At 35.8% G+C, this 23,354-nt stretch overlaps 4 protein-coding genes and 1 non-coding gene across 6 annotated transcripts; 2 read left to right on the top strand and 3 right to left on the bottom strand.

Annotated features, from left to right (window-relative positions):
* Window positions 1–310: 310 nt before the first annotated feature.
* On the bottom strand, window positions 311–1,761 carry LOC124936843. 2 transcript variants are annotated; one of them, XM_047477365.1, is made up of 5 exons: window positions 1,692–1,761; window positions 1,509–1,623; window positions 956–1,414; window positions 725–888; window positions 311–579 (listed from the first exon to the last, which is right to left on the bottom strand). In XM_047477365.1, the coding sequence occupies exons 1-5, from the start codon at window positions 1,732–1,734 to the stop codon at window positions 422–424; spliced, it is 939 nt and encodes a 312-aa protein (XP_047333321.1). In that variant the 5' UTR covers window positions 1,735–1,761; the 3' UTR covers window positions 311–421. The 2 variants fall into 2 exon arrangements, with proteins under 2 accessions (XP_047333321.1, XP_047333322.1); XM_047477366.1 differs by having other exon boundaries at window positions 956–1,422; window positions 1,509–1,752.
* A 278-nt stretch (window positions 1,762–2,039) lies between these two features.
* Window positions 2,040–4,818, bottom strand: LOC124935905 (L-galactono-1,4-lactone dehydrogenase, mitochondrial). Its single transcript, XM_047476338.1, has 6 exons — window positions 4,105–4,818; window positions 3,740–3,990; window positions 3,468–3,653; window positions 2,952–3,372; window positions 2,662–2,802; window positions 2,040–2,416 (listed from the first exon to the last, which is right to left on the bottom strand). The coding sequence occupies exons 1-6, from the start codon at window positions 4,744–4,746 to the stop codon at window positions 2,255–2,257; spliced, it is 1,803 nt and encodes a 600-aa protein (XP_047332294.1). The 5' UTR covers window positions 4,747–4,818; the 3' UTR covers window positions 2,040–2,254.
* Window positions 4,819–13,121: 8,303 nt separating this feature from the next.
* Window positions 13,122–16,044, top strand: LOC124935906 (leucine-rich repeat protein 1-like). The gene is made up of 6 exons (XM_047476340.1): window positions 13,122–13,515; window positions 14,134–14,205; window positions 14,871–15,014; window positions 15,118–15,189; window positions 15,280–15,351; window positions 15,699–16,044. Exons 1-6 carry the CDS (start codon window positions 13,274–13,276, stop codon window positions 15,769–15,771), a joined length of 675 nt encoding a protein of 224 aa, XP_047332296.1. The 5' UTR covers window positions 13,122–13,273; the 3' UTR covers window positions 15,772–16,044.
* Window positions 16,045–16,763: 719 nt separating this feature from the next.
* On the top strand, window positions 16,764–18,883 carry LOC124935904 (histone-lysine N-methyltransferase, H3 lysine-9 specific SUVH1-like). The gene has a single exon (XM_047476337.1). It carries the CDS (start codon window positions 16,928–16,930, stop codon window positions 18,881–18,883), a length of 1,956 nt encoding a protein of 651 aa, XP_047332293.1. The 5' UTR covers window positions 16,764–16,927.
* Window positions 18,884–21,981: 3,098 nt separating this feature from the next.
* Window positions 21,982–22,124, bottom strand: LOC124937201. The gene has a single exon (XR_007099309.1). It is a non-coding gene; the product is annotated as a small nucleolar RNA snoR136 (small nucleolar RNA).
* Window positions 22,125–23,354: the final 1,230 nt, after the last annotated feature.

The following is a 23,354-nucleotide window of genomic DNA, read 5'->3' as shown; positions in this document are numbered from 1 at the left end:
AAATTGACCATAATGTATTGTGATGTCAAAATGGTAATGAGACTATGCTAATTTTTGTTATAAAGAATAAATTATGATTTAAAAAAATAAAAAATGATTTATATTTTGATACCAAAAGTCTATGAATAAGTAAATTTAGTTCTTAAATTAAAGAGAAACTTTTGTGAAATGTAATTGAATGCTTGAGAATCCTTGTCATTAAACCAGATGAAGAAATAACACACATTGTTAGTCATAGGAATTGAGACAACTTTAAATATATAAAAATTTAACAACTTTGTTGATTATTTTGGCACATCCAAAATAAACATTATAACTACTTTAATATGAGATTTATTTGTGACTAATTAAAAGTGAGAAATAAAAATACATAAAGAGGCTTTATAAATAATTGAAGTTATGAAATATTTATTAGGTAAGATCATTGTGCAGTAACAATCCCAATAATGGTAACAAATACTTTAATAACGATATTATCATCCACCAAGAACCCTGTTGTTGGATCTCGTAGTTTAGCCAATGACATTAATTTTTGAGATCCCCAACTTGATAATGATTGGCGAAAGTGAGTACCGATCACTGCGTTGTATACAAAAACTCAGTCTCATAAAAAACTTAATTTATTTTTTTTACATTTTATTTGATAAAACCTCATTTTTGCATATTATAAACTTGGTGAAGAGGTATTTTTCAAACTTTTAATTGAGTTAATATGTGTTTATACCTTCGTAATCAAAGTTGGCCGATTTGTCCTCATTTTTTATGCAAAATTTGACATTGGCACAAACTTTAGTATCAAGCGGAAGAGTTGTTTCATCCAAACATAAAAAAGTCGAAATGCTATTCCCTTTGCCCTCCCCATTTCCATTAGGATAGATTCTGATTCTCCTGCATTCATGTAACATGAATTAATTTTTTTCAAATAACCATAACCAAATATAGTAAAAAAACCAACCATTTATAGTCGCCGCAGTTGAATGCATCAGACTCGTAGCGTTCGAGCTGAAGATTAGAAAATGATTTAACCTTCCAAACATGGGTGACAAGATTATATCTACTTTCTTCGGGCAATAAAGACAAAACATCCAACTTTCGCGATTGTTGGATTATAAAAACCTCTGCACCAAACACGCAAGTGTCTTTCACTAGGTATCCATTTGAAGAATCGTTAAAAGTATCGTGATCAATGAATTTAGCAATTCCCCATTGGCTTTTTAACGCGTGAAACCGCATCACTTTTGAATCCGGGATACTAAAATATTTATCTCTTAATTGATCATACACAAGAAAATTGAAGTAGACGTTCACTTCCCAACCGGGACCAAGGGATGAAGTTTCAACCAAGTTTAAATATATCGAAATATGATCTTTCCCTCCTTTCTCATTGTTCCCATTGGGATGGATCTGCAATTCCCTGCATAACTAACTGATAGTTTTTAGCGACGGTTCTAAATAATTAACGACGGTAATCCAAATTGAAACACTAATACCAATTGAGATTGGCTCACCATTTGTAGTTACCGACTTCAAATTTATCGGAGGTGTATTTGAGTATCGAGGATTTAGCCAATCTCGAGAATGACTCCAATTTGATAGTGTAATGAGCGGGTGGGACATCTCTTCCTATTTATGTAAAAGAAATTTCAAACAATCCTAAAAAAAAAAAGTATAAAAAGCGAAAAAAGAAACACCTTGTAAGATATCAGTGGGAAAGTCTTTAAACCTTAGACCCATGTTTTATAATCCTTGTATGGTTTTTGATCATGTAATATTGTAATGAATGAGAGAAAAATTCAATGGAAATATATATAAAGAAAGAATTTTGATCAAAGTTGAGATTACAAGTAAGGAATTACCTCTAACTCAATTATTCATTCATGATTTATTCCAACTTTTCAAAAAAAAGTTGCTTTCTTCCAACTCAATCATTCTTTGTCTCCTGATTTGAATCTCAAAAGGGGGGTTAGCATCAAAATGTTTGAACTAGACACACCAGAATAAACCCGGTTAAAAAAAAACGAAATGATCGATCCTTTACAAACATAAAAGCTCTAAATGAGCAGAATTTAACTCCAATTTTATTACTGTGACATTCAAAATTACCCACACTTAAGAGATTACAACAATCTGTATCTGCATAAATAATATGAGAAATGAACCTTATTGCAAGGAAACAAGACCATTGGGGAATTGAATCAAATCAAATCACTTAAGAAAGATACAAGTTAACTAACAGAAGCAACAGATTAAAAGTTCAAGGACTTGCATCTGAACGAGGAAAAAACTTCTCCAGCATGTTATTAGAAAGGATGCGGTTGGGATCAAGCTCTGTTCTTGCTTTGTTATACTCATCCACAGGAAAACGTTTCCTTAATCTCGCTTGTAGGATAGCAAGTTCGTCCTTGTCCTTCGGAACCTGCATGCATATATCATTATAGTTGTCACCTCCTTATCTGATAATGTTGTGAAACATAATAATAACACAAGAACAACATGGGTTAAGAATTGAAAACTAGACTCATCCAACAACAACCTGGTTTGTAAACACTTTTACCGACATATACACATTTGGAAACAGAACTTAGTAAGACACATATATTAAGAAATTTATTGTCAGTTTCTTATCTAGATCCAGAGCCAGAAACTGAAAGTGTTTAGTACCTCAATCTTGGCCCAATGTTCAAAAGCAGAATAGTGATCCCACAATTGTTTTTGAGTTAAATGCCTGTAATGGAAGAACTTCTCCGTGATATCCTTCCTCTGACGAGCATCCATTGTTGGAAGATACATGATAATCCCAACCTGGTGATCAAAATTGAATGACAAAAACAAAAAAAAAACATTACTCTTGCGCTTCGTTGCTTCGTTATTTCATAACAAAATATAGCCAAATACAACAAAAAATATATCAAAACTGTATAAATTTAAGATCCGAGATGGTTTGGGATTACCCATGAGAAAATGTCATCTTCAGCAGGGCTTGAAGCAAGACTCATGGAACTCCTGCTTCTTGTAGTCCATCGTTGTTCTATAGGTGCGGGTGCAGGAATTCCTTCTTTCTCTATAAGCTGCATTACTTCTTCAATATACTGAAGATCTTTCATGCTCGGCTTAGATAAAGTTCCAGCAGGGAAACAGGTCTCAGACACCCATTGTTGACCTCCACAATCAAAACCCAAAATTTCATCACTCCAGCCCACTCTATACCCTTCCGACTTCCTCCAGAACTCAGCCTCAGCTTGATTGACCTTTATAACATGATCTTTGCTGAGAGGATCGAGAGCAAGAAGTTTATCCCTTAGTTCAGTAAATGAAAGCTCGGTTATGTCTTGTTCGTCCTCTTCTGGAGATTTAACACCAGCCACTCCACTTCTGCAATTAACTAGTTAAACAGGTCATTAACAGAATTGAAGTATTTAAATGTAGAACTGCAATATAAACAAACACGGAGGTGTAGAAGGCTTTACCTGTACTTCTTGAGAGACTCTTGATATAAATCACGAACATGCTGTATAGCTTCATCGTTAGTATATTTCGGTTTGAACTTGGGCACACCTTTCCATTTGGAAATTGGATTACATGTAACAACAACTACAGCATCTGTATATGGTATATAAAGGTATTTAACATGCTTGTTCTCCGACAAATAATTCCTGCAACATTCAATAAACATACAAATTCAATCTTAAAAACACCCCAATTAACATACTCATTTTATCCATATAAAAAAAATCGATACTTGTGATTCTTCTTGATATCTTTCGTGGTGGAGATAAATGTATGTTCTACAAGCTGTTGTCTTTCGACACACTGAAGAGTGACTTCAGCAACCACACCAAGTCCACCAAGTCCACATCGAGCCAGATAAAAGAGATCTGGGTTGTTCTCTTTCGAAAGTTCTATTGTTCCTTTCGAAGGGGTAACCAATTTCATGCTGATAACCTGTTCATCGATTGGAGGTAATCTAGCTCCAGTTCCATGAGCACCCACCTAGAGATTGCAGTAGAATATAAGCACTTTCATAATGATACATTATAAAACTTATTGGCATCCTGTTCAAGCTAATTACATGAGTCTATAAACAGTGAATCAGTAAAAGCTAACCTGAACGATGCCACCAATCTGTTGTTCCCTAATAGAAGCAAAATTCTGCAATGTGATTCCATATTCTTTAATAGAATCCACCAATTGTTGTACACGAATACCAGCTTGAACCCTAACAATCTTCTTCTCCTTATCAACCTCCAAAACCTTATCCATAAGACCCAAGTTAACCATTCCAGCCCTAGTCAGACCAATCCCATTTGGGGAAAGACCAGAACCCACAGGACGAATCTTCTGTTTCTTCTCATTAGCGTCCTTCACGAATGCTTCCAACTCTTGAAGACTCTCCGGCTGAAGAAAAACCCGGGTTTGGACCTCATGGGTACCACTCCAATTGGAAACAGTATGAAGATCATCGGGAAGAGGAGCGTAGCGAAAGAGCTGGGCTTTCTTGTGTTTGGCGTTTTCGGGGAAGGGGAATGAATAGTAGGTGCCAATGCCGCAGCCTAGTAAGAGAATCGAATAGCCGATGTATTTACGAATCTCCGATTCTGGCGATGATGCTGGCGGTGGAGATGATGAGCAGAAAGGGCGAGTGAGATTTGAGATGGAATTGGGACGTGAAAATGTGGGGTTTTGGTAGTAATGGTGATTGCGAAGGATTGATTGAAGTGATCGCTTCATATTTGAAGATCGATACATTTTATTTTGAGCTTTCGACAAATGTAGGAGGAGGGTTCAGAACACTCAGGATTTTAAGAGAGAGATGGACAAGAACAAGAACAAGCACAATGAATGAACAATTGAAAATAATTTATTTTTAATCAAATTTTGTAAAATGTTATATCATTTATATTATATAACAAAATAATTAAGTTATATCAAATTCAAATATTGATAAGGTATTGGTTTAGATTTGAGAGTTCGTTGTTAATTCAGAAATGATATATTATTAAATGTTAGAAAGAATAAAAAAAAATACCATAGAACCACATAAAAGAGGTAAATGAAAGAAATTGGCTGATGCAGCGTGCGTGGCTAGGATGAACCTTTATCAAGATTCGTTGATTCTTACGAATACCGAAAGTTGATAGATATTGAGGAAACCTCGTTTTCTGATTAATAATCTTCCCATCACAAAGTGTTTTAAGATTCTTTAAATACTCAAACCCTAGCTTGCAAAAGAAATAAACAACTTTTAATAAATTGCAAAAAACACCCGAAACTAATAAAAATGCGATTTTGAGCCCCTAAACGTCGTCAGATGGCCTTAAACCATCATACCTCATGGCAAAGCCATGACTTCTTCACAGCACCACGTTTCCGCCCGAAAAACACTAGGCAATCGTCGAAATCTGACACTTGCGAGATATTTTCGGATGCTGCAACTTTCGCATAAACGCCTCTTCGACTCGCACCGCATCATTCCCCCCAGAGTAGAAAAGATTCGTTCTCGAATCTGGAACCGCATCATCCTCATCAGAAGAAGACTCACCCACAAAAGGAACAAGATGCTTCACATTGAACACATCAGAGGTACGCACATGGCTGGGAAGGCGTAAACGATAAGCATTGGGGTTGATCTTCTCCACAATCTCAACAGGACCAATCTTCTTAGCAGCAAGCTTACTATATTCATGAGCTGGAAAACGATCCTTAGTCAGAATAGCCCACACAAAGTCACCAACTTCAAAATCAACAGCACGCCTTCTCGAATCAGTCTTCTCCTTGTACTTGGCAGTAACAGCAATCAAGCGGTCATGAGTGGTCTGATGAACCTGAGCCAACTGACCAACAAAATCCGCAGCAGTGGAATGAGGACGCACCTTGCTGGGCAGCGCTAACAAATCAAGAGGAGCACGCGGAGACAGCCCGTAAATCACATGAAAAGGACTGAAACCAGTGGAGCGATTAACAGCATGATTGTGAGCAAACTCGGCCTGAGGCAGCTTCAGATCCCAAGCCTTAGGATGATCCCCAACTAAACTGCGCAGAAGGTTCCCCAAAGACCTATTAACAACTTCAGTTTGGCCATCAGTTTGCGGGTGATAGGCACTGCTAAAATTCAGCTGAGTATTAACCAAACGCCAAAGACTCCTCCAAAAGTGACTCACAAAGCGAGTGTCCCGATCAGAAACTATGGAGGCAGGAAGTCCATGAAGGCGATACACATCCCTGAAATAAAGCTGTGCAACAGCCACAGCATCAGAGGTTTTCTTGCAGGGAATGAAATGAACCATCTTCGAGAATCGGTCAACCACCACAAAAATCGAATCAGAACCACGCTGGGTACGTGGCAGCCCAAGGACAAAATCCATACTGACATCAGACCATGGTTGAGTGGGAATAGGCAGAGGCAAGTATAACCCGGCATTAGTCGAAGCGCCCTTAGCCAACTGACAAACACGACAGCGAGCAACAAAACGCCCCACCTCTTTGCGCATCGAAGGCCAGAAATAAGAAGCTGCAAGAAGCTGAAAGGTACGATCACGCCCAACATGGCCTTCTTTGTGGAGTTCCTGAATCATCCTCAAACGCAGGCTGCAATCTGGAATGCACAGCTGCACACCGCGGAAAAGGAACCCATCCTCCAAGACAAAGTCCCTCGAATCCCCATGTTGGATGCGAATGAGGACCTGAGAAAAGAAAGGATCATCACGATAGAGGTCCACAAACGAATCAAAGCCGGGTACATGGACACGCATCTCCGCCAACAGCCCATGACGACGACTCAAAGCATCATCCACGCGATTAGACACACCAGCCTTGTGTTTAATCACAAAAGTAAACTGCTGTAAATAAGAGACCCACGAAGCATGACGATGAGAAATCTTGTCCTGACCACCAAGATGCTTGAGGGAATCATGATCCGTATATAAGACAAACTCCCGCTGAAATAAATAATGATGCCAGTGTTTGACTGCCTGGACAATAGCATAGAACTCAATATCATAGGTACTGAAACGAAGTTTAGCGCTAGACAGTTTCTCACTAAAATAAGCAACAGGACGCCCAGATTGGCTAAGTACAGCCCCAATACCCAATTTCGAAGCATCACAATGTAGTTCAAATGGCTGGGAAAAATCAGGAAGAACCAAAATAGGGGCTGAAGTGAGTCGGTGCTTGATCTCAACAAAGGCAGCCTCGGCATCATCCGTCCAGAAGAACTTAACCCCCTTCATACAATCAGTGATAGGAGCCGTAACACTGCTGAAGCGAGGAATAAAACGCCGATAGAAGGAAGCCAAGCCATGAAAACTGCGAACTTCAGTGATCGAAGAGGGGCGGGGCCACTGATTGACAGCCAGTACCTTACTCGGGTCCACTTTTAGGCCCTCCCGAGACACCACATAACCGAGGAACTAGGTAGAATCAGTAAGAAATGTGCACTTTGAGGAAGCAGCATAGAACTTGTCACGCCGGAGAATAGATAACACCTCACGAAGATGGGAGAGGTGTGCTACCTCGCTGTCACTGTAAATCAAGATGTCGTCGAAGTAAACGACTACAAACTTCCCAATGAAAGGGCGAAGAGCCTGGTTCATCACACGCATAAAGGTGCTAGGAGCATTCGACAGACCAAACGGCATAACCAGCCACTCATATAAGCCCTCACGAGTCTTAAAGGCAGTCTTCCACTCATCACCCAAGCGAATACGAATCTGATGGTATCCACTCTTGAGATCCAGTTTGCTAAACACAGAAGCACCACCCAACTGATCCAACAAGTCATCCAACCGGGGAATAGGAAACCGATAACGCACTGTAATCTTGTTGATAGCACGACTATCAATGCACATACGCCAAGACCCATCCTTTTTTGGGGTAAGAAGGGCCGGGACAGCACAGGGACTAAGGCTCTCTCGAATGTGTCCCTTAGCCAGCAAGTCCTCCACCTGTCTACGCAACTCTTCATGTTCTTTAGGACTCATGCGGTAATGAGGACGGTTGGGTAGGGCAGCACCTGGAACCAAGTCAATGTGATGCTGGATATCACGCAAAGGAGGCAAGGCACAAGGCAGATTCTCAGGAAAAACATCTGCAAACTCCTGTAACAGCGGCTGCATTGGAATAGGCATCTCAGAACTAGCACCACAGGTAATCAGCGAACAAAATAGAGCAAACACCATGCCAGATTCGACCATGGCGGTCTGAAAAGGACCCCGAGACAACAAGGTGGCAGGGGGGACGCATGATGAGTGGGGGCAGCACCCTTCTTGGGCTGATTTGGCATCAACACAATCTTGGTACCATGAAATAAGAACGTGTAGGTATTAGCACGCCCATCATGTATAACAGAATGATCAAACTGCCAAGGGCGACCAAGTAAAAGGTGACAAGCATCCATAGGAACCACATCACAATATACAGCATCACGATAATGGGAACCAATGGAAAAATTAACAAGTACGCGCTTGGAAACTGTAACACCCGTACCTTGACTCAGCCAGGACAGGCGATAAGGCTTGGGGTGAGGTTTAGTGGACAGACCCAGCTTCGAAACTGCAACCTCAGAAATCACATTCTCACAACTCCCAGCATCAATGATGAAGGTGCAAACTTTGCCACCGATGGTACAAGTGGAATGGAACAGATTATTGCGTAACCACTCGTTGTTAGGAGCACGAGGGGTTAAACATGATCGACGAATCACCAAAAGGGGGGCAACATCACCAGAAACATACTCCTCCGCTGCCTCATCATCATAAACATCATACACTGGGGCTGAATCTGAAGGAAGAGCAGAGTCAGGATCATCCACCTCAGTAAAAAGACCACGATTGGTGGACTTTGGGTTGCGACACTCTGCTTGGCGATGGCCAACTTCACCACAATTGAAACAACGCAAGCCACCGGGACGTCCCTGCGGGGGGCTGTAGTGCCGCGAGGGGGGGCTGGGGTGGGATGGGCCGGCTGGGAAGAAGAATCAATGCCACTAGTGGGGACAACCTGTTTTCCAAAGCTACCCGAACCGCGCCTGGCTAGCTGTTTCTCAGCCTGTGAAGCACGCTGATGTGCCTCAGAAACAGTCAAGGGATCAAACATTTTCAAAATATCCTGCAACTGGAGGCGAAGGCCACCAATATAGCGAGAAACCAACTAGAGAGGGGACTCAGACAGGTCAACACGAGCCACAAAGGTGTAAAACTCAGTGGAATAGTCATCCACGGAACGAGAACCCTGACGAAGATTCTGGAACCGCTGGTACAGGTTACGTTCGTAATTATATGGTAGAAACGCAGCCCTAATATGCTTCCTGAATTTGTCCCAATTCGTGAGCTTTGCCTTACCATGACGAACACGTGTCTGTTTCAACTGCTGCCACCATGCTTGTGCACGATCATGTAAGCGGATCGTAACAAGGGGTACACGACGATCTGCAGGAACTTCCTTGAAATCCAGAATCTCTTCAACCTGAGAAAGCCAATCAATAAACTCTTCCGGTGGTAGACTACCATCGAACTTAGGGATGTCCACCCTGAAAGCCTGCTCCCAGCGATGATTGGGGCGTTCAGGGGATCGATTCCGAAGACCACCGAGAGGGTTTTCATCTGTCACCGTAACATCATCTTCAGGGTGGTGCATGTGCATAGATGCATCCATCCGTTGCGTCAACCATTCAACCTGCCGCCTCAAATCGTCGTTATCACGGCGAAACTCAGCGTTTTCACGTCGCAACTCAGCAAGGTCACCATCATCAGCACCAGGGGTAGGGTTGCGCGGCTGTCTTCGGGGCGGCATACCTTAGGGTCGACTAGAAACTGATACCAACTGATGCAGCGTGCGTGGCTAGGATGAACCTTTATCAAGATTCATTGATTCTTACGAATACCGAAAGTTGATAGATATTGAGGAAACCTCGTTTTCTGATTAATAATCTTCCCATCACAAAGTGTTTTAAGATTCTTTAAATACTCAAACCCTAGTTTGCAAAAGAAATAAACAACTTTTAATAAATTGCAAAAAACACCCGAAACTAATAAAAATGCGATTTTGAGCCCCTAAACGTCGTCAGATGGCCTTAAACCATCATACCTCATGGCAAAGACATGACTTCTTCACAGCACCACGTTTCCGCCCGAAAAACACTAGGCAATCGTCGAAATCTGACACTTGCGAGATATTTTCGGATGCTGCAACTTTCGCATAAATGCCTCTTCGACTCGCACCGCATCATTGGCTCGGTAGAAAGTTAGTACGATCTCGTTCGTTGGTCTTAGTGAGTCAAGTTTGACCTCGTTTAAAAGCTTGAAATGTTAAATGAGCCAAACTAGAGTTTTAGATATTCGCCGGCTCGTGGACATGTTCGTTTAGAGACTCATGAAAATATTATTTAGAGGCTCGTTTATAAACTCGTGAGTATGTTCGTTTATAGACTTCGTTTAATAATAATTAATATTTAATATAAAAAAAGTGGAGATCTTATCCTAATGTGAAACATTGAAACCTTCTTATAGATTACAAACAAGCTTTTGAACGAGTTCTTAACGTAAACGAGAACTCGAGTAGGTCGTAAATTTAACTTAAAAAAAATTGAGCTTTAATATAAAAGTTTAAAACGAGCTCTAGTCAGAATATATGATAATCGAACCAATTTCAAAATTAGACTTACTCATTTATAACCTTTCCCATTATTATAGATTGTGAATTCAAGGCCTCACATTTATCATCTCAACCACTATTTTTATTATTTGGCCTAGGTCATTATTGTCAAAAGCGGGCACACATTGTACTTAGGTAAAATACTTCAATGTTTCCGCCCGCCCTTTATCTAAATAATTTAAAAGTGAATTCTATTTATACTATTTTAAATAAATAACTAATTTATACTATTATAATTAATATTTCTATAAAAAAAATATTAATTTATTTAAAATATATATTTATTAATTAAATATATAAGTAATATATTATATATATTAGAGGAAAAATTGAGAATAAATATATTAATTTATTTGAAATATATATTTATTAATTAAATATATATAACTAATATTAAATAAATTGAAATATAAAATATTTTTATAATTTAAAATATATTATAATATTAAAAATATTACCAGAATAAATTTGAGAATATATAACTAATATTCCTATATTATAGGAAAATTTGATAATATATAACTAATATTTCTATATTATAATAAAATATAAAATATTTTTATAATTTAAAATATATTATAATATTATTATAATTTAATATATAATTAATATTCGTAAAATTTTAGAATATATATTTATTTAATGTTATTATAATATTACTTAAAAAAATAGTAAGAAAAAATATTATAATTAAATATATAACTAATATTCCTATATTATAGAGTATATTATATTATATAATTAATGACTGCCCTCTTTTTGTTTTTATCTACAATGCAAAAAAATGAAAAAAAAAACAATGACCTACCATTTTTCACGCTGTCAGATGCGGGCAGATCATGCGCTGGAGATGCTTTTAGCCATATTCAATTATTTGGGTCTAATGGTCTATTTGGACTCTTTGGACTGATTATTTGTATAAATGCCCACTCATAAATTTAAATGTTTGAATGATAAAATATTAATAAATATATATTTCATAATATTATTTATTTAAATAAATATAAAAATAAGATCCTAAAACAAAAATTACTTTAAAATAATTTATTATATATTTTTAGTTCAATCACAACTTCAAAAATATTTTCAAAAGAGATAATTAATAATAATAATGTCTCTTAAATTATCTTTTATATTAAGTACCTTCTTCAATAACTAATAAAATTTTAAATTTTGTATTTAAAAAATAATTATAAATTTTAATTCAAACATAATATAACTCAAATGAATTTTGAGATTTGAGTTTTTATTTATAAAAAAATAATTCTAATTAAATTCAAAAGAAAGTTATATATAAAAATTAATTAGTAAATAATACACTATAACCTATACAAAATAAAAATAATTTATTGATAATCTAGATGTTAAATTGTATAAATAATTTACAAAAATAAAACTCACAATAGAAAAGACAAATGATCATTCAATTTGTCGAAAATTCCTCGAAAAATGAACTCATTTAAGTTCATGAACAACGAGTGTTGAAATAGAGCAAGCTCAACGAACCTATAAAACAGCGTCGGAAAAATCTATACCAAATATTATAAATGAAAGTTAAAATTATCCTTAACCGAGTGTTGGTAACTGGTAATCAACGCTAAAAAATGTCATATCAAAGTGAAAATGAACCATCTCCATATATAACCAAAAAAAAAATCATACAAATAATGAGAGGAAAGTCCTTCGTATGAAAGAATAAATTCCAAAACTCTTTATTAAGAAAATAAAAAATAACTTTCAATCCAAAATTTTCGTCTTTTTTGCTACTAAAAAATGAACAAATACAAACTCAAAAAAAATATCACCAACACAATCAAACAGTATACCGACGAATAGAACCACCAACTATCCAAAAATATTATTTAGAGTATACAAATTTAAGAAAAAAAAATCGATTCGGCTAAACCAGATATCAAATGGATAATTTTTTTTTATTAATATATACATATTTATAAATACAAAAACTAGTTTTATTTAAAACTAGCATTTAGCCCGTACATTTGCACGATTATTAATATAAAAATCGTGAAAAAAAATTACGGATAACATTTTTTATTTTATTTTTAACCGTTTTAAGTTTATGGGTGGGTCAACCCACAATCCGACCCAAGTATCCATTTACTCAACACCTATATAGATTAGTTACTTAAAAAGTTGAACTTATATTAATATTAAAACGTCCCGCGTTTATCAAATTTGGTGTTGAATTTAAATTATAAATTCTTTGTAGCCTAGTTGGTTAAAGAGTTGTACTTGTTTTGTTAGGTTGCAAGTTCGAAACATACTTCTAACATTTTTAATTTTATTTTTAATCGTTTTAAATTTAAAAACGGGTCAACCCACAATCCGACCCAAGTATCCAAATTAACCACAGCTCTCGACCCGGCAATCCGGACACTTTAAAAATTAAGCATCATTATATATATATAGATTACTAAAAAGATAAATGAATCGTCACAAACGGAGTCATGAGTCGTCGTCGTCGGCGAAAAGTAAACGACCGACGACTGAAAGTCCAAGTCTCCATACACACTGTAAACCCTAACAATGAAGAAAAAATGAACCAGATAGATTTCCATTCATATATATTCCAAGCAGCTGCAGAAACTGAAATCCTAAAGAAGACATGGCTGATTCCGTCTTCAATCGCTACATGATCATCAACTTTCATCTCTTTTCAGCTATTCTACTGTCGATTTGGATGCTTCCATCGACGGTCAGAGGAAATTCGGAAGGGGATGCTCTGTACACGCTTCGCCGAAGTCTGTCCGATCCGAACAACGTTCTACAAAGCTGGGATCCCAATCTTGTTACTCCTTGTACTTGGTTTCATATCACTTGCAATCAAGACAGACGTGTCACGCGAGTGTATTGTCTCTATTTCTCCTTTCCTTTTGCATATATTTTTGTGTTACTTTGCCGATTTTGCTTAATTTTGATGTCAAAAGATGATGATCAGTTGGGTTTTTGTGGGTTGATATCCTTTTGTTCGATCTTTTTTTATTTTAGTTTACATACATATTCAGACATGGGATGTATTGAATGAAACTTTTGATAGTTATGATTGATGATTGGTGATAGTTTATCATCAAAGCATAATGGGTGGAATGATCAGTAATATGCACCAGACATACAAGGATTCACAAATGAATCAGTAGCTAAAGATTGTGTTTTTTTTATTATTTATGTGCAAAGATGAATGTTCTTATACTAATGGATGCAGTAGAGAATGGATGTAAAATGGTGAAGGGAATAGAGTGTATGACATGAAGGATAGGAAGAAGAAAACTGTTTTCCATGTCAATAGATTGTTAATATTCACTTGTGTATATATTCTTTGTACTGTTCTACTCCTTTGGATTTTCTCATGCTGCAACATTTGTAAGATATTCACGAATTCATCAAAATGCTTATTCGGAGAACTTCTAGTTCTATCATCTATGTAGGATTTTGAGTACCTTATTGTTTCTTGTTAATGTTTTTCAGGGATCTAGGCAATACAAACTTGTCTGGCCATCTTGTTCCTGAACTTGGAAAGCTTGAACACTTGCAATACTTGTGAGTTGCTTTTTGTACTGGTGTGCATATATATAGATCAAAGAAAATAAAATTCAAACAACTTATTAAATTCATATTGAAACTTCAAATCACCCATGGAACTCTTATTGGGCTCATTTCATCCTTCAAGTTCAAATAATAAGCTAGAGTGTGAGACTAAAGCGAGAGAACTCATAAATAAGCCTTCAAAAGTGTTCGCCAATTTTGAAATCCGCCCTAAACTATGAAATTGTTTCGTTATGAACTATTTCTAATTGATAATTTTTAATGTGATCTTTTATGTGCAAACCTTCAGCTACATAGGACCATTTTTGTTGAATAGATCAATTTTCTTGTAACGTCCACACCTGTTTAACTTGAACAAAAACAGAAGGGTTTAGTAAGCGAAAATGGTCATATGTGTAAAATTTGAACTGAAAAAATCACGTTTTTTCATATTTTAAGGGCTTAATTATGAGTTTACTTGCCTATTAATTAATTTTGATGAGCTAATTGAGCCTAATAAAAAGACTGGTGAATAATGCTTCAAGTTCAATGAATTGAATTTTCATCCTACCTCAAATAGCTTCATAGATAGTTGATTAAAACAAACATTGCAGTCCTCTGGTTGTAGAGCTTCATGGTATGTAACTTACTGAGTTATAAACCTCTTTTGTATAATGCAGGGAGCTTTATAAAAATAACATACAAGGTTCCATTCCCAAAGAACTTGGCAATTTGAAGAACTTAATTAGCTTGGATCTGTATGGCAACAACATTTCAGGAACAATCCCTCCCTCATTAGGGAAGTTGAAGTCTCTTGTTTTCTTGTATGTATCTCAATTGTTTTCATCTATGAGGTTTCTTCCAATAAGATGGGGATGATAGAATTCCAATTCACCATTATTTATTTTTTTGCATGTAAAATGTAAGGCGACTTAATGATAATCAGCTAACTGGCCCAATTCCAAGGGAGCTTGTTGGTATTTCTATGCTGAAAGTTGTGTGAGTACTCCTTAACATAACATTTTGGTTCCACTTTTATGATGATGGGTGATCATGGGACTGACTTAAGAAATGATGTTGTTTTCTCAGCGATGTCTCAAACAACAATCTTTGTGGAACAATCCCTACTGTTGGCCCCTTTGAGCACATTCCAATAAACAGGTAAGAACATATTTCTTCTGGACACACATTTATATCTAAATTTGGAATCTGATGCCATGAAATGTTCATGAAATTGCACTTTTTTCCCCAATCCTATACAGAACTTTCGCAAATCTTTTCGCAAATCTTTTCGCTTATTTATTGATGACCTAGTCCTCCTACAAGAATATATTTCTACTTCAATAATGACATACCCATTTGGAAACACTTTTTTTTGTATAAGATATCTGGACGTGGATTCAGAATTCAGTTCCAGATGGACCTACCACCTACACCATCCCGAGCCATATAATTTGTTGTCTAAGCTTTAAAATGCGACTCATTTGATAATTTATCTCCCCTTTCAGCTTTGATAACAATCCGAGACTAGAAGGCCCGGAGTTGCTAGGACTTGCAAGTTACAAGACAAACTGTTCTTGAACAGATCGGTGATTTATGTTTGGAAAAGTGGTGGTTCCCTTTCCTAGTGAAGAAGAAGAATAAGAATAAGATAAATGATTTGGTGCTTATTAATGGTTAAAAGTGTGTAACATAAGTTGCTCTTATTATCTGTCATTAGTGTTTTACATACTTGAATCTCATGTTCATGTCGAATAAATGACTTCGTTTGAGAATACTGTCCATCTGATTTCGTATCCGAACAATTGGATCATGTTTGAAAACCGCATTACCTAATGTTATTATAGTTCTTCACTACAATTTGGATCAAGCTACCTTTTTTGCCCTTATAGCTAAATGTCACTCCATTTTGTATCTCTATCTTTACTTTCATGACTACATTTCAAGTTAGGATCTTCTTAGTTCTTAGTGAGATCTCTTATGCTCTTTTCAGTTGGTCTCTCGGGCGGGAGAATTTGAAAAAGAATGACGTGGCGCAATTTGATTGGCTGTAAAAACAATAAATTTTCTCTCTTTATTATTTTTTCAACTTGTGATGTAGTGATACGTCATTATAATAGTATGAAATGGTTCAAATTAAAAATAATAATAATAAATTGTAAAACGAACTTATTGTTAAAAAAATCAGTTCTAAATTAGTCGGGTTTGGTACTTGAACTGATAATTTCAGGTCACATAGATACTCGATTTTTCGATAACCCGAAAATTTGGCATGCTTAAAGATTCATTGTTTCAAACTTTTTATGTGCTTAAAGATATAAATTTTTGCTTAATATTTATAAGTTGAAGGTTCTATTATAAAATGAATAAATATTATGGGCAATATTATGATAATTAAAAAGATGAGAGTTATGTTTGGTTAAATATTCTCATCATCAAAAACACAGGAAAAATTAAACAATAATGAATGCATGCACAGTCCCCACTCGTCGCCGGTGTGGGACTTCGAAGAAAGCTGAAAGACCATCCATTGTTCATCTATTCACTTTGATTCATCTTGTTCGTACTTCGGATCTACAATCTCTCTCTACTTGAAATTGATTCAGAATGCACACTTTCTGATTTCTGTAGGGTTTTAAACGATTAATTCTACTTTCTTTGTTTTTCTACAGTGTTTGATTGAACAAATCACTCAACAGGATGATGATGATGTGATTCATGTGAATTTGCTTGAGTTATGATGGAACAAGGTTTAGGATCTGAGTCAATACCTACATCTGCAACTCTAGATAAATCTCGAATCTTTAATGTCAAGCCATTGCGTTGTCTTGAGCCAATGTTTCCTTCATCATCTTCTGGTACATCTTCATTTTCATCTCCCCAATCTGCTTCATTTGTATGTACCCCTCCAACTGGACCTTTTCCACCTGGAGTTACATCGTTTTTTCCATTCATTTCTCACAATGGGTCTGTTAGTCAAGACTGGCCTCATTCTGTAAATGGAAATGGTTACATGATGAATAAATGTAATCAGAATATGGGTAGTTCAAAAGGGGAGAGTACTCGGAAAAAGATGAGAAACTCTGAAGATGGTGATGGAGATGGAGATGATATTGATGCTGATATTGAGATGGTTGCTAACAGTTTCTTGTCATCATATGATCTTATGAGGTTTGATTCCTCGTCGCAAGCTGAAGGGGACAAGGAATCAGTTAATTTTGTCCTTATGATGTTTGATTTACTGAGGAGAAAGATTATCCAACATGAAGATTCTAAAGGAGGTACGTCGTCGATAATCGCGAGGAATGCTAACCTTAAGGCTGGTGCATTCTTGTTGAATAGAGGAATCAGAACGAATACCCAAAAGAAGATTGGAGCTGTCTCAGGAATTGAAGTTGGGGATATTTTCTTTTTCAGGATGGAACTTTGTGTGGTGGGAATGCATGCTCCTCCAATGGCTGGGATTGATTACATGAGTATGAAGATAGTTTCCGACGAAGAATCTGTTGCTGTTGGTATTGTCTCGTCTGGAGGATACGAGGATAATGATGATGATGATGATAACGGAGAAATCTTGATTTACAGTGGTCAAGGTGGGAACATGAATAGGAAAGACAAAGATGTAACTATAAGCGATCAGAAACTCATAAAAGGTAATCTTGCTTTGGAGAAGAGCTTGCATAAAGGTAACGATATACGAGTAATTCGTGGTATGAAGGATCTTGCCCATCCAACTGGGAAGGTGTATTTCTATGATGGTCTTTACAGAGTTCAGGAATCCTGGGTGGAGAAAGGTAAAGCAGGATACAATAATTTCAAGTATAAACTTGGTAGAGTACCTGGTCAGCCTCAGGCTTTTACATTGTGGAAATCGATTCAGCGTTGGAAGGAAAGTATTTCTTCGAGAAATGGGGTTATCCTGACAGATCTTACGTTTGGGGCTGAAAATCTTCCTGTTTGTGTTGTAAACGAAGTTGATAACGAAAAAAATCCTGCTTCTTTCACTTACAGTACCAGTCTCAAGAATGTTAAACCAATTAATTCGTGTAAAAGCTGCAGTTGCAGAGGTGGATGTCAACCGGGCAATTTAAACTGCTGTTGTGTTCATAAAAATGAAGGTTCACTTAGTTATTCGAGTTTGGGAGTTGCATTAAGTTCAAATTCATTGATATATGAATGTGGTTCCTCTTGCTTATGTCCTCTTAACTGTCGCAATAGAATTTCTCAGGCTGGATTGAAAGTTCAGTTGGAGGTGTTTAAGACGAAGAACAAAGGTTGGGGGGTTAGGTCATGGGATCCTATTCGAGCTGGAGCTTTTATATGTGAATATGCAGGGGAAATTGTTGAGAAATCTAATGATGATGATGACTATGTTTTTGATATGTCGCGTACTTATAAGTCGAATGGATATGTTAAAGTACCATATCCGGTGGTTATTAGCTCGAGAAAAATTGGGAATGTAGGTCGGTTTATGAATCATAGTTGTGATCCTAATGTTTATTGGCTTCCGATTTCGCGTGGAAATAATGATAATGAATCCGATATCCATATTGGTTTATTTGCAATTAGAAATATTGCTCCCATGAATGAATTGAGTTTTGATTATGGTATACCATTTGAATCTGGTAAAGAGAAAAAAAGGAAGAAATGTTTATGTGGATCATTACATAGTTGCAGAGGTTACTATTTCTAATCAAGTAAGTCATTTTTTATAACTGCTGAATTATAATCATTTCTAATGTTTATGATTTTCAACTAAACCTTCTTCACAAAACAAGGTTTGAAGATTAATTAATTGCTTATTCTTTTGTCAGGTGGATGGATCTTCTTCATTAGGGTTTCAATATTGAAGGTGTGTACTTGCTTAATTTATTTTTGTCTTTCTTTGTTCTTCATTGTAATAGTAAACCTTTAAGAAGTGGGTAGTTCTAGTAATTTAGTGTTGTTATGGTTTGTTTAATTTTCTTTTTTACTTTTCTAGAAATTAAAAAGTAAAATAACTAAGAAATAAATGATTTCATTAATATAAATAAGAAAAAAACATGTCTTTATTTATTTATTAGTAACAAAACATTGCACCTTTTACAAAGCATGCATAAGTTTGTTCAATCAAATTGAAGAATTTCAATTGACCCTTTCTCTGTTGGGCAGCAGCAACTGATCTTATCTTGATCTCGAAATTTTCTATCATCATCATCCACCATTGTTGAATTATCATATCCATTAGTTAGGCCTGCATCCCACCCAAGTTAATCATTTATAAATAATCGAGCTTTAACCTAAAATACATACATAACAATGATATTTAATTGTAGCAGTAGTAGTGTCTCAGCTGCTGCTCCATCTCATCATCCATGTCAATGATATTAATTGTAGCTTTAACAATTCATATATATTTTCTCTTGTTTCTCATCAACGAATTCAGTTTGAGCTTGCAAATGGCTCAGGGTTAGTCTTTGCTGCCAATGATTTTGTTGCAACTTCAGCAGCAGAAAGTGTTCCAATCTCCTGCAGCAGTTGCAATTGTATTTTGATCTGGGCTCTGTCAAATATCAAATACCATCCGATCAATCATCAATCAAACTATCAATGAAAGGAGGAAAAAAAACAAGAAACTTACTTGAGTCATGAAAAGGACTCTTGAAGTATGTTCATTTAGTTCATTCAAGCCCAGAGCAATGTGCTGCCCATCAGGAGCCCACTTGACACTGGTCACAGGGCCACATTCATCATCAATCGTGACTAGCTCAGAGGTTGATCAGTCGGTTGCATCCAAGAGATAGACTGTGGAACCAAGGGCAATGGCAAGAACATTGGCACTGCCCCAGTCCAGCAAGTTCAGATAAAAATCATCAACCATGTCTGTCTGGAGCATCTAGTGTTCTTTCAGATGTCTACACAAATCAAATCAATTTGACCAGTTCTGTTTGATATTTGGTTTGGTCTGAATAATGTCGATTTAAATTTAAACGGTTTGGTCTTTCTACCTACACCTTTAGTTTTATCAAATAAGTTATAAAACTTGGTATGACATTTTTTTTAAAATTGTATTATCATCATCATCCTTGTTTTCAGATTTGTCTCTTTATTTCTCTTTCCTTCTCTCTGTTTCGTTCAAGATACTTCTCTTTCCTTCTTCCTTTCATATTTAAACCTATTTCAATGGTATGTGATTTTTTCATTTTTCTGAATTTTGATTCAAATGAGATCACATTTGTACATATACATTTTCTATAGTGTTAGGAAAGTACTATCATGCAATAAGTTCTCATATTGATGGATCTACTATTGACTTTTGGGAACCAAACAAGGACCAATAATAACAATATTTTGATTTTAAACTTCATTATTGATGTCAAAAGTAGGATTAAAGCCTCGAAAAGAAAGATGATCAAAGATCATATGATTCAAGGCTCAAACTAACTAAAATCATTGGCTAATCTTCCACTACATACAATTATACTAAGACAACTTCTGCATCATCTTAAACACAGATCACTACCTGCTTCTTTCCAACACCAGTTTACAACATCCAAAAGCTTCTTCAATTCTTCCATGCAAAAAATACTCTCTTTCCAATAAATAATCCCAAATCAACAAACCCATATGATAGAATTTCCAACCTGATAGTATAAGATGATCATAATGATGAAAAAGACGCTACAAATCGAAAAAAACATGGAAGAAGTAAAATGTAGTTCCACATGGTCAAAATAATCCATGTAAATTACAACACTTGATAGCAAGAGGAACAAATCTATATAGCTTCAATTACTGGTACCAAACAAACATTATAGGGTGTCAAGCTCTATATGTTAAACCAAATGAATGTAAACAAACGGAGGAGTCACCGTTCCAAAGCAAGATATAGAAGAAAGTGTAGTTGCTCAACTGTTCTCCATGAATGTAAACAAACGGAGGAGATATGGAAAGAAAGAACAACACAGATTCATATAGCTTCAAGGGAACGAATCAATCGAGAACTGAAAAAAATCTCGACGATCAGATAAAGAAGCTTAACTATATAAACAAAGAGGTAGATCAGATACAAGGAAACATCTGACTTTTTTTTATCAAATTTTCAACTAAAATAAGTTACATGAGATTGTGAAACTAAAATTAACATAATAATACTATGTTTATTTGACTATTGATTAAAGTCAAAATTTGACATAAAATATCCTTAAATAAGTAAGCAATTAAAAAAATTGATCATCCGTAGAATTTTGATAAAGTAAAGAATTCTCACCCAAAACACAACATGATAATACCAAAAAATATGTTTTATCTTTCCATCATCTTTTCAAATTCAAACAACTTTTCCATCCTCCAAATCACAGAATCAATCGCATACAGCTATTCCCAACACCTATATAAAACATTCAAAAGCTTCTTCAATTCTTCCATGCAGATAAATGACAATATAATTCCAAATTCACAAACCCATATGATAGAACTTCCAACATTGTATAAGATGGTCATAATGATAAAAAAGACACTACAAATCGAAATGAAACAAGGAAGAAGTAAAACTTAGTTCCCCAACAGCCAAATGCTCATCTTTTCAAGATCAAACAACTTCTCCATCATGTTAAACACAGAATCACTCAAATCTGCTTCTCTACATCACCTGATTACAACATTCAAAACCTTCTTCAATTCTTCCATGAAGACAATACCCTCTTTCAAAATCCAATATATAATCCCAAATCCTCTCAACCCATATGATAGAATTCCCAACCTGATAGTATAAGATGATCATAATGATAAAAAATAAACATGAAAGAAGTAAAATGTAGTTCCCCAACGTCCAAATGCTCCATTAAATTACAACACTGGATAGCGAGAGGAACAAGTCTATATAGCTTCAATTACTGTCACCAAACACACATTTTAGGATGTCAAGCTCAATATTTTCAACCACATGAAGCAACAATCTAACCAATGAAACACAAAATCAATAATGAAAAACAGAGATAGAAGAAACGGAACTCAGTCCCTTAGATGTTTATGGGTTGCGATCATTGCCGCAAACTGTTTGGCTCATCACCATTCCAAAGAAAGATATAGAAGAAAGTGTAGTTGCCCAACTGTTCTCCATTGAATGTAAACAAATGGAGACATTGAAAGAAGAACAACACAGATTCATATAGCTTCAAGGGAACGAATCGATCGAGAATTGAAAAAATCTCGCCGATCAGATAGAGAAGCTTAACTATAAACAAAAAGAGGTAGATCCGATACAAGGAAAGAGAATGACTATAAACACAAAGAGGTAAATCAGATACAAGGAAACATCTAACTTTTTTTATCCAATTTTCAACTAAAATAAGTTACATGAGATTGTGAAACTAACAAAATACTAACTTAGAATTAACAATAACAATACTATGTTTATTAGACTATTGATTAAAGTCATAAAATTTGACATAAAATATCTTTAAATCAGTAAACAGTTTAAAAAAAAATATCATACATACAATTTTGATAAACTCGGTAAAGAATTCTCACCCAAAACACAACATGATAATACCGAAAAATGTGCCATCGTTCCATCATCTTTTCAAATTCAAACAACTTTTCAGGCCTCTTAAACACAGAATCACTCACAAGACAGCTTCTTTCCAACCTGTACAAAACATTCAAAAACTTCTTCAATTCTTCCATGGAGACAAATGACAATACCCTTTTTCCAATATAAAATCCCAAATTCACAAACTCGTATGATAGAATTTCCAACCTGGTATAAGATGTTCATATTAATGAAAAGGACACTACAAATCGGAAAAAAAAAAAATAGAAAAAGTAAAATGTAGTTCCCCAACGTCCTGCACTCCTGCTCATCTTTTCAAGTTCAAAAAACATTTCGATCATATTAAACACAGAATCACTCACAAACCTGCATCTTTCCATCATCCGATCACAACATTCAAAAACCTTCTTCAATTCTTCAATGAAGACAATATCCTCTTTCCAAATCCAACATATAATCCCAAATCCTCAAACCCATGTGTTAGAATTTCCAACCTGATAGTATAAGATGATCATAATGATAAAAAAAGACACTACAAATCAAAATGAAACATGAATGAAGTAAAATGTAGTTCAATTACAGTTGCCAAACACAAATTTTAGGGTGTCAAGCTCAATATGTTCAACCAACT

The sequence above is a fragment of the Impatiens glandulifera genome, chromosome 4, assembly GCF_907164915.1.
Source record: "Impatiens glandulifera chromosome 4, dImpGla2.1, whole genome shotgun sequence".
In the NCBI taxonomy this organism is placed as follows: domain Eukaryota; kingdom Viridiplantae; phylum Streptophyta; class Magnoliopsida; order Ericales; family Balsaminaceae; genus Impatiens; species Impatiens glandulifera.
Note: the sequence above shows the minus strand (reverse complement) of the source record. Positions and strands in the feature narration are given on the sequence as shown.